Source organism: Anomaloglossus baeobatrachus, chromosome 6, assembly GCF_048569485.1.
Source record: "Anomaloglossus baeobatrachus isolate aAnoBae1 chromosome 6, aAnoBae1.hap1, whole genome shotgun sequence".
NCBI classification, from domain to species: Eukaryota; Metazoa; Chordata; class Amphibia; order Anura; family Aromobatidae; genus Anomaloglossus; species Anomaloglossus baeobatrachus.
The window spans coordinates 91,483,285-91,498,171 of NC_134358.1; the positions used below are offsets into that span (position 1 = coordinate 91,483,285).

Sequence of the window (14,887 nt, forward strand, 5' to 3'; positions counted from 1 at the left end):
TGCCTTAACCGCATTGGAAGTCACTGATTGGGCAGTTCAGGTGTCCGCCCACATGCAGCCAGCCATAAACAGATCACTCCCGATGGCAAGTGGGCAGGGTTTTTCAGTTTTATTTTGTTCACACTACATCTGATCATGATGTTGTTACCCCCAGTGGGAGCTGTTCTAAAACTGCAAGTGGCTCGCACTGCACTGAGCACCGAGTGTTTCCGAGCACCGCGCTGCTCAATTGAGTGGTTTGCATAAGTAAAGTACCTGAACTCCGAACTCGACACTAATTTTTTTGTAAAGTCCATGTTTGGTATGAACACCAAACTTTACTGTTCCGGTCCACTCATCTTTATCCGTGACAACTCTGGGCCAGCACAGATTGGCGCCATGCTGAACAGGCAGCAAGTTGCAGGGGAAACTATATGCAACTGGGTAAGGAATTGGCTATAAGATAGGAAACAAAGAGTAGTCATAAATGGTACATTCTCTAAATGGGCTATAGTCAGCAGTGGGGTGCTGAAGGGATCTGTATTCTATGACTGATTCTTTTTAATCTCTTTATTGATGACCTTGTGGATGGGATAGATAGTAAAGTGTCAGTATTTGCTGATGACACCAAACTATGTAGGATATTAAAAACTGACCTTGATAGTACAATATTACAAAAAGATCTGGATAAGATGTCAGAAAGGGCAGATACTTGCTCATTTATATGTATAAATACATGTGTGATCAATATAAAGGACTGGCACATGACTTATGCCTTTCAAAGATAATACTAAGGACCAGGGGTATACACTGGGAATGGAAGAAAAGCTTTTTCCGGCAGCTAAATAGGTAAAGGTTCTTTACAGTCAGAGCAGTCAGACTGTAGAATACCCTACCACAAGAGGTAGTAAAGGCAGATACCATACCAGCTTATAAAAAAGGGCTGGATGATTTCCTCAGTATACACAACATTGTTGGTTATAAGTGACTTATGCAGGCGTTACATGAGACGATCTGTCGTGCGATATGTCGTTGGGTCACGGTTTTCGTGATGCACATTCGGCATCGTTTGCGACGTCATCCCATGTGACATCTACGAGCGTCTGTAAACGATCGTAAATCGGTTAAGAATCGCGAATCGTTTACACGTCGCTCATTTTTAAAAAATCGTTTATTTTACTTTGCGCTGGTTGTTCATTGTTCCCGGGGCAGCACATATCGGTCCGTGTGACACCCCGGGAATGATGAGAACAGCTTACCTGCGTCCCGGCGGCAATGTGGAAGGAAGGAGGTTGGCGGGATGTTTACGTCCCGCTCATCTCCGCCCCTCCGCTTCTATTGGCTGGCTGCTGTGTGACGTCGCTGTGACGCCGAACATCCCTCCCCCTTCAGGAAGTGGACGTTCGCCGCCCACAGCGAGGTCGTCCGGGAGGTAAGTGCGTGTGACGGAGGTTTAACGACTTTGTGCGCCACGGGCAACTAATTGACGCACAAATAACGGGGGAGGGTACGATCGCTCATGCAATCGCACGATAGATCGTACCGTGTGACGCCCGCATTAACAGAAAATAGAAAAAGTAGTTCAGCTCACCCTTCCTAAAGTCCAGGTCAGGATCAGTGTTGGTGCACGGAGCTGCCCTGGCTCAAGGCAGAACACAGGCAAGGAAACTACAGTATGATCTCCAGCACATCAAAGAAGGTTAAAAATATTTATTGAGGCTCTATTAAAAAAGATCCATCGATCATGAAAACAGTGAGGGGGGACACATTAAGAGAAATCCAACATGTTTCAGCTAGTAGAGCCTTATTCAAGGATTGCACTTACATGTCTATTGTGCACCAATAGACATGTAAGTGCAATCCTTGAATAAGGCTCTACTAGCTGAAACATGTTGGATTTCTCTTAATGTGTCCCCCCTCACTGTTTTCATGATCAATGGATCTTTTTTAATAGAACCTCAATAAATATTTTTAACCTTCTTTGAAGTGCTGGAGATCATACTCTAGTTTCCTTGACGCCCGCATTAGGGACAAAATGTAGAATTGGTGGAGGAAGGTTGAACTAGATGGACATAGGTATTTTTTTCAACCTAAGTAACTATGTAACTATGCAACCTGCCTGTTTGCTTATTGTTCCCCGTGGGGCTAAGAACTAAGTCCCAGATAACCCCTTTTAGGTCATGGGTCCTATTAAGCAGTCACATCTTGGACTGTTACCAATATTTGTCAATAAAAATGTCCCCCCAGATCAGACTCTATTAGCAATAGCAGACACAAGGGTGGATAAAATACACCATTTTGCCCATTTTACTGTCCTCTTGTAGAAAATTGAACTCATAGTTGGACAGTAAGAGGTCCAGTCAGGGGAGTTTTTGTACAACAGTATAGAACAGTACACAGGCAAAAGATCTGGATTGGCAGAATAAGAGGGATGAGGTCCAACCAAGGTACTCTAAAGAGTTAATCACCTCAACTAAGTATACTGTTGGAACCTATAGAAGTATTTGCTCAAGTACTGGGGGATACGGAAAAGTCTTCAATAGAGATGAGCAGACCTGCTAAATTTCAGGTTTAGTGGGTTCAGCCGGACTTTAGCTAAAGTTCAACGGCAAGAATGGTCCATTACTAGAGATAAGCAGACCCGTTGAAGTTCAGTTTGGCGGGGTCAGCCTAACTTTAGATAAAGTTCTATTCTGAACCTGGACTTGACCTGAACCCCATTGGAAATGACTGATTGGGCAGTTCGGCTCACCGCCCACATACAACCTGCCATAAACAGAATACTTCCAGGGGAAGAAGGGCGGTGTTTTTTTTATTTTTTTGTTTTTTGTACACACTACATCCGATAACACTGATTTTACCTTCAGGGTGAGCCATTCAAATACTGCAAGCGGCTCACACTAGGCCGAGCAATGAGCATAACCGAGCATAGCTATGCTGGAGCAAGTGGTCAGCATATGTAAAGCACCCAATCTCCAAAGTTGAACAATGATTTTTTTTGTACAGTCCGTGCTCGGTACCAACACCGAACTTTACTGTTTGGGTTCAATCATCTCTAGTTCTCAGTAATCTTGTGACAAGTCGGCATTGACTGTAGAGAAAGTGTATTGGTGTGCTTCGGCTCTTTAAGAACTCAGGGTTCGGCGTGCATGGGGATGTGAAAAACTGATAGAGAAACTACGGTAGTAGGATGACAGTGGTGCCAATTTGGATTTTGGGTATGCATGCCCCAAGCAGTGGAGCAGGGAAGAAGGGCACAGTGAGCTGGGATGTGGTAATGTGGACTGTAAAGAACATCTGTGAGAAGCCCCAGTAAATCTAAAGTAAATAAAACCCAAATTGCTCACAGACGTAAAACTCACTAAAAGCCAACGCAGTGCTTAATAATATGGGTAACAATTAGGAAATGGCTCTTCTGGAGTAGACTGAGGTTTTCATAGAGTCCTCTTGATGACTTGGCATAACTAATGATGTAGAAACGTCATGCAGTGCCCGCTAACATCAGAGACCCTTTATTATATCAGGTGACTTCAGTGAATTCACAATATTTCTTGTTTTTTAGGAATTATCGGATGAAATGAAAGCCTTTGTGGAGCAATATGGGCAGAACAGTGCTGGGAAGATCGGGATAGTAGAGGTACGTTCTCTGCTTTTTGGATTTCTTTTTACGCACGTACAACATGGGCAAAGCAGCTGTAAATGTGCAGGAAGGATTTATGGTAGAAATGAGTGACTTTTCATCCATTAGTGATAAAGTCATGAAGGAAATGAACAGATCTCAAGGAAAATTTATCAGGCAATGTTATAAATCAAGTAAATTCATCTCCTAAGTTCTCAGAGCAAAAGCTTTTATGCTTCTCAATACGGAAAAAGTAACTCAAAAAAGGCAAATGTGACACTAGATTGGGGTCCTATGTCGAAAAAATGTTATGTTATGGGGAATCTGTTCCAGGGATTCTCATATGAAGGGTCTAATGAAGTTGCATGTATGTCCCCTATAGATGGGCATAAGTGCCATGGAGTGCCTCAGCATTGTGGCACGTGCCCATACAACTACTAGTTCTTTAACCAATTGCAATGGTGTTTTTAGACAAAACCATCACCCCAGGGCCTATAAAATACTTTTGTATGGTACTGCAGCAGGAAAAATGCAGTATTTAAAGGTGCACAATAAAACAAGTACACAACTATCTAAACATGATCTCAATTAGTCCTTTAGGACCCTGAGGTCTTTTTCCACTGTGGCATTTTTTTTTAATAATTATTATTATTATTATTAATATCCCTATGGCTTAATCACATATATTTATGAGTTATTAAAGGATACCTATTGTTTTAAACAACTTGTCATAAGGTTTGATCACTGGGGGTCTGGGCATTAAAGTGAACCTGTCAGGTCCAATATGCACGCAAAAGCAAGAGCAGTTCTGGGTGCATATTTCTAATCCCTGCCTAACAGTCCCTGTATCTAGTAGCATAGATAAAGAGATCTTTAGAAAAAGTAGTTCTAAAGATCCTTTATGATATGCTAACGAGGCCAGAGACTAGTTGCAGGGGCATTGTTCCCCTGACTAGTCCGCCCTCTTAGCATGTTAGCACACCCACACTGGTGTGCTAACATGCTATTCAGTGTCCAGTGTCGTCAGCATTGATACGCGTACCTGTCCCTTGTCACCGCCTCAGACACCGGGTTTAGGCTGAATGCGCATGATGAGAAGTCCCAGCACTTCCGGTCATGCTCACTATGAAGCCAGGTGTACGTGTCCCGGCTTCAGAGAGGTCTAGTGCGCATGACCGAAAGTGCTGGGACTTCTGTTCATGCGTACTGACCCTAAACCTGGCATCTGAGGCGGTGACAGGGACCGGTACACGCGTCACTGCCAATGACACTGGGCATTTAATAGCATGTTAGCACACCCCTGTGGGTGTGCTAACATGCTAAGAGAGCGGACTAGTTGAGGGAAATAACGCCCTTGCGACTAGTCCCTGCGCTCATTAGTATATCATAAAGGATCTTTAGAAATACTTTTTCTAAAGATCTGTTTATGTGTGCTAATATATGTTGGCGTTCAATGGATCACTGTAGAGATAAAAATATAGCGCATATGAGAAGCACCCGTGGAGTGATTTCTGTATATATATATTATAGAATTGCTCACCTGGTTAGGTTGTGCGCCCTCGCACAACCCCGGTGTTAGATGTATAATTCCTCTGGGGGATGAGGGACTGTCTCAGCTGGCGTTATCCGTTGTTTTGCTGGGTGGATCCAGGTTTGTTGCCGCTGCTGGCTTCAGATTGACCGACTTTTTGAATCCTGGAGCTCTGTGCGGACCTGTGTCCTCCCGCTGTTAGTTCAAATGATCTGATGGATTCTATTACTCACAGCAGCTCTACCCGGATTCCCTTATGGGAGTAGGCATGTAGAAAAAAGATTCCGGTCTTTGTGAGCGCTAGTAATAGATCTTTGGTCTTTGGTGACACCTGAGGATGGCAAGTGTATCTTGCTGAAACGCGTTGTGTTAATACAAGAGCTTTATGTTATTAATAATAAAGCCAAATTTCTTAAAAGATCAAAGACCAAAGATCTATTACTAGCGCTCACAATGACCGGAATCTTTTTTCTACTAATATATGTTGGGGCAGTTATGCAGGGATTAGAAATATGCAACTAGAACTGCTTGTGGTACTGGTTGCATATTGGACCCCACAGATTCCCTTTAAGGCTCCCATTGTAAAGGTGAACTGCACGTGAAACCTGGCAGATGTTAATAGAGCGTCCATATACAGGCTTTGCACAAGCCACTTTGCTTACCAGGTCCCAGAGGAACACTGACCTTTACCCTTTAATTCCTATAGAGGCATCTTGATTATAGGGTCTCCTGGGTTGCATCAACAGAGTAGCTACTGAGCGATTAAATGAGCTGGCCAAGGAGGGTCAGCTAGCTGGGTCAAATTCAGGAAAGGCAGCTAACAATGGATGATGAGGGTTAAACTCTGCGCTGCTGTGGAATAAGGAGTGAGAGTGAATCCTAAAGAGTGACTTTACTCAATGTGTTTCGGAGAGGAAACTCCTTCATCAGGATAATCACAATTACATAGTGCACAGAACAGAGGGTATATATAGTATGAAACATCATTAATTCATGAAATTCAGGAAGGGCAGATACGTTACCAAATCTGGTATGAAAGAAGGCAATTAATGTCCATAGCTAAAACAGAATCATAAACAGAATGGTCAGGCAAGTAGAAGATAAAGTTAATTCAAAAGCATGAATCAAGCAACCAGTGACAGATATCAGGGCAACAGGAGAATCATCCATGGTCAGTATGCTGGAAGTTTAAGTAGGGTGTGGTACTGCTTTCTTGACCAAACCAAGTAGAGTTGCTGGACTTCACACACCCATTCTGCCTTACGAGGTGCCATGACCCAACCACACCAGCATCTCTGGCTGGACAGAGCCTGTGCAACCCAAAAGTATTGGCCATGAGCTCTCCTCCATCACCAGCGCTGCCCACAGAATGAATATGGCAGTGCTTGCTGACAGAAGCAGCGGTAGCAGGAGTAGGTCTAGGTGAAGATATGAGTCCCACAAAATTCTAAAACAAATACTCAGAAGTGCTTATGTGAACTATTGTGCTACTTCAGAGGTACTCTATATAGTCCAATAAAAAAGACAGGTAAATAGAAATGAGGAGACTCAGAAGAGTGTCAGCATGTCAAGCTTTTAGGGATTTTGGGGGTCTTAGCACCCAGACCCAGACCCCAAACGATCAAAATTTCTCACATGTTACTATATCATGGCAAAAGTATTTTAAAATGAAAGGTATAACATATGAGAAGGTGGTGAATCTATTAGGTACATGCTAACCAGGCCATTCATATACTCACACGACCTAATAGCACTAAATAGAGACACATAATAGGATTTGTCAAGTGCAGTTATCTAATCATGGCTTCCAAGTCACAAAAGGGGATCTTTTACAAACACTGCACACAGCAAAAAGGAAAAGAAACATGAAGATGCCGAAACGTGCTGTAGATTTGAAATACAGGACTGGACTGGCTACTAGTGATGAGCGAGTACTAAAAAGCTCGGGTGCTCGAAGCTCGGGCCGAGCCTCCCAAGATACTCGTGTACTCGGCCCGAGCACCGAGCCCAATGTTATCCTATGGGAGACCCGAGTATTTTTGTGAAATGACCCCCCGGCAGCATGTAGAAACCCTAAAAATGTCACAAAAGTCTCAGAAGAGTGCTCAAATGACATGGCATCAGCATGGGGAAGACCCCTTGAAGCATTTATCACTCAAAAGTCACAGCTGTGAACAATTTTGTCCAAGTTTTACGCCATTTTTACGGACTCACCAGAAAACCTTCCAAAATGACACCAAAATGAATTTTCATGGCGGAAATGTTAAGGGCACATACCCAATAGTGAGATAGAGCTGGTGTATGTTACTTTTTGAGATTAATACATGAAAGATTTTACATGAAAACCTTGTGTGGCACTCCGATGTCCAAAACGCACGTTTTGTGCTTTTTACTAGCGATGTCGGTCATTTTTTTTTTTTTAATTCTATCTCCCTCAGTCCGTCGGTCTGTCTCTCTCTGTCTTGTCTGTCCCCCTCTCACAGTCTGTCGGTCAGTTCCCCCCCCCTCTCTTACTTACCGTTCCCCGATCACTGCCGCGGCGCTGCACAGCTGTTCAAACTCCGGTGGCTTTTCCTCTTTTGAAAAAGCCGGCCGCTCATTAATCAATCTCCTATTCCCTGCTTTCCTGCTTTTCGGCGCCTATGATTGGTTGCAGTGAGACACGCTCCCACACTGAGTGACAGCTGTCTCACTGCACCCAATCACAGCAGCCGGTGTGTGTATACTGTGCAGTGAAATAAATAATTAAATAATTAAAAAAAACGGCGTGCGGTCCCCCCAATTTTAATACCAGCCAGATAAAGCCATACGGCTGAAGGCTGGTATTCTCAGGATGGGGAGCTCCACGTTATGGGGAGCCCCCCACCCTAACAATATCAGTCAGCAGCCGCCCAGAATTGCCTGGGCGTGGAGGTTCCCTGCTCATTCCCTGCTCATTAGCTGCGTGGAGGTGACCGGAGCGGCGGTGTCTTCTGCAGCTCCTGTCACTTCCATGCAGCAGAGCTGGACGCGACGCCGGAGTCCGTAGAGTACGCCGGACATGGAGGGTTTGTCGGGGTTAATAAATTGGTAATGAGGGACTTTGTTAGTGTTTTTTATTTCTAATAAAGGATTTTTCGGGTGTGTGTGTTTTTTAACTGTAATTTACAGATTAATCATGGAAGGAATCTCGGGGAGACGTCTGACATGATTAATCTAGGATTTAGTGGCAGCTATGGGCTGCCATTAACTCCTTATTACCCCGATTTGCCAACGCACTAGGGTAAATCGGGAAGAGCCGGGTACAGCCCCAGAACTGTCGCATATAATGTATGCGGCAATTCTGGGCAGCTGCTGACTGATATTGTTAGGGTGGGGGGCTCCCCATAACGTGGAGCTCCCCATCCTGAGAATACCAGCCTTCAGCTGTATGGCTTTATCTGGCTGGTATTAAAATTGGGGGGACCGCACGCCGTTTTTTTTAATTATTTATTTATTTATTTTACTGCACAGTATAGACCCGCCCACCGGCTGCTGTGATTGGGTGCAGTGTGACACCTGTCACTCAGCGTGGGGGCGTGTCTCACTGCAACCAATCATAGGCGCCTGTGGGCGTGGAAAGCAGGGAATATGAGATGGCTGTGTACAGAGCACAGCGCGCCGGCCGGTATAAAGGCTCGGTCACGCTGTGCAGGCCAGCCAATCACTGCAATTCCACAACTAACAGGGCTGTGGCATTGCAGTGGTCTGCCAGCCAATCCTTGCATGAGGGCTGGCTCTCAAAAGAGCGCCAACATGCAGGGATGAAGACCACGAGTAAAGCACGAGTATTGCAAAATTACTCGGTACCCGCCGAGCAGCCCGAGTACAGTGATACTCGTGCGAGTACCGAGTAGTAACAAGCATGCTCGCTCATCACTACTGGCTACCTGAGTACATGAAGACCTCCTAGTGGGCGCAGGTTCTAACACATTAGTGGGCAACTAATAGAGCAGGGAACTACAGGTCTTGCAGAAGACAGCCCCATTTGCAGGTGATATTGCAGTCAATCAATGTACACTTGGGTCTATTTGTCTATTTTTGTGGGATGACTCACAAACAACCCATTGAACCTTATATATGATATGTCCTGTGTGTGCAATGATAGCAAAAGAAAAACCCATAGGTGTGCACCTGAACGCCGGGCGCTGCCAAGTACAAACGGGCAAAAAAAATAAAAAGGATGTTTTATTGTTAAAATATTTAAAACAATGCGTTCCTAAGCAATGATAACAGCAAAGATCATTAAAAGAAGTGCAATGTGCAGATCAGAAAAACATGAAAGTATATAGTGACAGGTTTGTAATAACAGGTAGTGAAATGATAAGATAGAAAACTGTATAACAACTATGTATAATGATGTAAACAGGAATTATCAGCCAGCCTATATAATTATACGTACAGCTCGGTGATGGCCGCTTCCCTTCTCTATAATTGTACCTGGCATTTAGTCTTGGAGATACTGTGCATTCAGATTAGTCTTTAAGGATTTTTCCATTTAGAAAAAAATGGTCCTGGGGGATAATTGTGATAAAATAATGAAAGACGCAATTTATACCTGTTCGTTCCTACAACATTTTAGTGTCGCTGCTACAGTTCTCTATTTCCTTAACCAATAACATGCCATCCACAAATGTGACCGCTGCAGTTAATTCCTTGTGTTATACACAGATGAGGCCAGTGACTGGCTGCAGTGGTCAAATGTTTATCCAGCAGAACTGCAAAGCAGCAGTACTGGTGTTGCGGGCGGAGGAGGGGACGCTGCGCTCTCCCACTGCTCGGGTCCGGCTGCTGCTGCTGCTCCGCGGTGGCTCGAGCGGTGGGCCGGATCCCGGGGACTCGAGCGGCGTTCCTCGCCCGTGAGTGAAAAGGGGTAGGGATTGGTTGGATGGTGGATTTGAGTATTGTCCGTGACGCCACCCACGGTTGTGGTGGTATTGGTGACACCACCGCTGCTCTGGACGGGGATCCCGGGAGCGGTGACAGGGAGCAGCTTTGTTGTTAGTTCTCCCCTCCGTGGGTAGGGGGTTGGTTGTTCCGGGGCCCGGTAATGGGGGAAGGGATGGATGGCAGGCGGGTTACGGGGCCTGGTGAGGTGCAGGGTCGCAGGGGCAGCGCTGTGCCGCACGGCACGGTGGTACTCACTCAGCCAATGATGAGGACACAGTTCTCGGTAAAACACACGGCTGGATGGACGGGTCCCACAGACGGCTGCGGTGGTTTCTGCTTCCGGCAGGTTGATGGTGACTGCCTTTCCCTGCACCTATGTACGGTAGATGGTTACGATGGGTTCCCACCGGTAACCCGCTCCCCAGCCTGGATATGGGCTGGAGGAGCCCCTTCTTGCCCGCAGGCTCTGGCCCTGGAAAACGGTTGCCTTGGCGGTGGCGGTGTCTCCCTCTCACGGTTGGGCTGTTGCCTTTTGTCAGGACTTGGCTGCTGGGGAACCCAGGAGGTTCCCTTCATTGACGGATTCGACAAATTCACGGCGACTCCAAGCCTTGTCAGGGTCCGTAAACCCCTGCCAGATGGTGCTGACTTCACCTTGTGTACCGGTCCGGTACCGCCAGGCCACCGCCCGTCCACGGTCCTTATGGTAAACTCCGATCGGTCACTCCTGCAGACGGTCACCACCGTCTGCCAACCTTGCTGTACCGCCCGGGCCACACACCCGGACGCTGTCAGTTAGTTGCTCCACTACCACTTCACCTCCTTCCACTTTCACCTCCAAAACTGATCTCTCTACTTTTCCCGCCTCCAGGACTGTGAACTCCTCGGTGGGCGGGGCCAACCGCCTGGCCCACCCCCTGGTGTGAACATCAGCCCCTGGAGGTAGGCAACAAGGGTTTTGTGTCTGACTTCGGTGTGCCTGACCGGGAGTGTGGGGTGTGTGGGTGTTGTTCTCTGTGGCCCCTGGCTTGTCCAGGGCGCCACACTGGGATATAGGGAGATTTAAAGAAGCTCCCCATAAAGATACACGTGTATGTACTGTAATGTGAGTGTATTAATTTGGTCACCTACCGCTCTCTTTTTGGGATCTTGCATCATTTTGCTCCTCTTCTCAGTGATGTCACCCCTCTGCAGACTCTACGGCTCATGCTGCGGTCTGTGTTACCCAGCAGTGACTTTTACGCCTCAGTTCCACTTGCGTATTGCAGGGACAAGTGCAATCTGATAAAACATCGTATTGCAGTCGCACCAGTGCAAAACTATGGGGCAGTGTCCATCTGCAATTGATTTCTCATGACATATTGGCCTGAGAAATGAATTGCAACACTCTGCATTTGGCGTCGAATCTCGGCTCACGCACCCCCATACAAGTCTATGGAGCATGTGAAACATCGCACTGCACTCAGATGTCATCCAACCGCAGTGCAATGTACGCAGAGACAAGCCACGGAGGAGAGGGAGAAAGTGCTCCCTCCCTCTTCTCTGCAGCTGTGATCCGATCATAAGATTGGTCCACAGTCACATGACCCTCAGCTGACGTTCGCAGCATATCGCGTCCGATGCTCTCTCATAAGAAGCTATGTATAAATGCAACCGAGGCCTTACAATGTCAGTCTATGTAGCATCATAATGAGGATCCATAGGCTTATATTGTAAAGGAGACTCCCAGGTCTGCGCATAGCGCAAGCTGGATAGTCTGTATAGCAGAGACGTCACTCAGAAGAGGAGCAAATCGGCGCTGAATCTTGGAGAAAGCAATGGTATGTGAGCACTCACATTACACTACATACACAGATACACAGATTTAAAACATCACTCCAGTGCTTTTTTTTAATTCAGCTCTGGAGTGATGCTTTAAGTCTAAAGAAAGCTTTGCACGCTGCGATCTCGCTAGCGAGATCGCTAGCGTGCGTGCCCGCCCCCATCGTTTGTGCGACACGGGCATATCGCTGCCCGTCGCGCACAAATCGCACACCCCCGTCACACATACTTACCTGCATAGCGACGTCGCTGTGACCGGCATACCGCCTCCTTTCTAAGGGGGCAGTTTGTTCGACGTCACTAAGTGGCCGCCCGATCAAAGCGGAGGGGCGGAGATGAGCGGGACGAACATCCCACCCACCTTCTTCCTTCCTCATTGCTGGCGGGACGCAGGTAAGGTAAGGTTCCTCGTTTCTGCGGTGTCACACGTAGCGATGTGTGCTGTCGCAGGAACGACAAACTACATCGCCCAAGTATCAGCAATGATAATTGGGAATAGGGGGGGCATGTCACCGATGAGTGATTTTGAACGATATTGCGCCGATTGAACTCATAGGAGTCATGTGACGCCCTGGGCAAGCCAGGGGTCACAGGTCATCACACCACCACACCCTACACCCCAGTTAGGAACACCAAAGCTAACCCAAAAATCCTTGTTGCCTTCCTCCAGGAGCTGGTGTTCACACCAGGGGGTGGGCCAGGCGGTTGGCTCCGCCCACCGAGGAGTTCACAGCTCTGGAGGCAGTCAGCTCAGGGAAGAGCTAGAGATGAGTTTAGGAAGTGAAAGTAGAAGGAAGTGAAGTAGTAGTGGAGCTAAGAAGAAAAGCTGAAGTGACAGAAAAGTGAGAGTAGTAAAAGCCTGAAGTTAGTCCGGGTGTGTGCCCCGGGCTGAGAGACAGCAAGGTCAGCAGACGGCGGTGATTGTCCGCAGGGGTGACTGCTCGGAGGTTGCTGGAAGGACCGCGGACGGGTGGTGACCCGGCGGTCTGGAGCAGTGTACAAGGAACAGTCAGCACCAGGGCAGGGGCCTTTCGGATCCCGGCAAGGCTAGGAGTCGCCATAATTTGCCAAATCCGTCAGTGAAGGGGACGACTGTCTTCCAACAACCAAGTCCCGATAGAAGGCAACAGTCCAACCGTAACAGAGAGACACCGCCACCGCCAGGGCACCAGTTTCTCAGGGCCAGCGCCTGCGGGCAAAGTAGGGCTGCTCCGGCCCATATCCAAGTCGGGGAGCGGGTTACCGGTGGGAACCCATCGCAACCATCATCATCTTAGGTGCAGGAAAAGGGACCGTCACCGTCAACTACTGGGGAAAAGCAAGTGCAGCCGTCCGTGGGAACCGTCTTTCCAGCCATGTGTTTTACCGAGAACTGTGTCATCGTCTCAGGCTGAGTGAGTACCACAGTGCCGCAAGGCACAGCGCTGCCCCCGCGTCCCTGCGCCCACCAAGCCCTGCATCTCCCACCTCATCACTGGGCCCCGGGATCACCAACCCCTACCCACGGAGGGGCAACACAACAGCTTGCTGCTCCATACCATCATTCCCGGGATCCCCATACAGAGCAGCGGTGGTGTCAACAAATCACCACAACTGTGGGTGGCGTCACGGACAATAAACTATATCCCAAAACCCAATCCCCTTTCACTCACGGGCGAGGAGCGCCGCTAGAGTCCCCGGGATCCGGCCCATCGCTCGAGCCACCGAGCAGCAGCAGGCCGCAGCAGCCGCGGCAGCCGGACCCGAGCAGTAGGGAGAGCGCGGCGTCCCCTCCTCCGCCCGCGACAGTCACACACAACGAGATCGCTGTAGGATGTGCGTCACAAATTCCGTGACCCCAACGAGATCGCTGTAGCGAAATCGTAGCGTGTAAAGCCACCTTAAGCCCCCTACCCCTTGTCTTGTACTCACCCTTTGAAGTCTTCATATTGTATCGCCGCCTCTATGGTCGGTCTCCTTTGATTTGTGACCTGCCGGTAGCTCTAGTGTTTCATGGATGGACCAGAGGTCATAAACTCAACTTTATGAGAGCATCATTCTGGAGTCATTCTGGCTCTCATAGACTTGCAACGAAAGCTTGTGATGTAACGTCTGACTTCCAGACAGTCAACAGATACAAGCACAAGATGGTGCCGGGGGACAGGAGTGTCACCAAAAAAAAAAAAAGGTGAAGTCACCGGATGGTGAGTATAATACATGGGGCTAGAATTAAAGCACCACTCCAGCACTGAAAAAAACCCAATTGGAGTGGTGCTTTAATGAAAACAAATCTTCATTGGAATGCTTCATCAGTCGATAAGTACTGCATCTTCAGGGCTTCCTCAGGCCTTGTGCTATAAATAATATAGGACATAGAGTGTGTTACTTGATGAAAGACACTTACACTAACCTTTAAATGTACATTTGCAACCAGCCCCTTGCTTAAAGGGAAACCCCTGAGATTTTGTGATGAGGGTATGCATGCCTGTACATACAGTGCACAGCAACCAAAGTGAACCGTAATTGTAAAGCACAGTGAAGAGATAAAACAACAGACCAGCCACTTATTAGTCACAAAGTCAAATAATGAATGGTAATCCTGATGAAGGCTCCAGCAGCGGCTGAAACGTTGTCATATGGGTGAAATAACTACTTTTCACTACTGATGGTGTGCTGCCGCAATTTTATGCTGGTCAAACAGGAGAGAGCTTCGGAGTTCAGCACAGCCTGTCCGCAGCTGTGACATGAACTGAACCGCAATCGTCGGGGAATCAGTCCTGCAAACCCAGAGTTCAGTTCAGGCTGCACTCCGGAGCTCAGGTGCGAGCTCCGGAGTTCAATGCATGTAACCTCAGCCAGGCCTAGTATTACTGGTGGTTCCTCCGGTAGCCAGTCCGACACTGTACTCACCTGTGACCTGTTTGCTTGTAATCAGTGTGTGTGCATAAAAGCTGAGTGAGTTTCTGGGATCCAGACAGACTCTTGCATCTTTCATCCAGCCACTGATGTTTCTGGATTGTGAGTCATGGGAAAAGCAAAAGAATTGTCAA

General features: G+C 47.5%; 1 protein-coding gene across 1 annotated transcript in view; it reads left to right on the top strand.

The window, feature by feature from the left end:
* CALB1 (calbindin 1) overlaps nucleotides 1-14,887 on the top strand; it is a 122,676-nt gene that overhangs the window by 8,322 nt on the left and 99,467 nt on the right. The window contains exon 3 of the mRNA XM_075353102.1: nucleotides 3,542-3,616. Within this exon, the coding sequence (XP_075209217.1) occupies nucleotides 3,542-3,616 (75 nt within the window). The remainder of the gene's footprint in view (nucleotides 1-3,541; nucleotides 3,617-14,887) is intronic.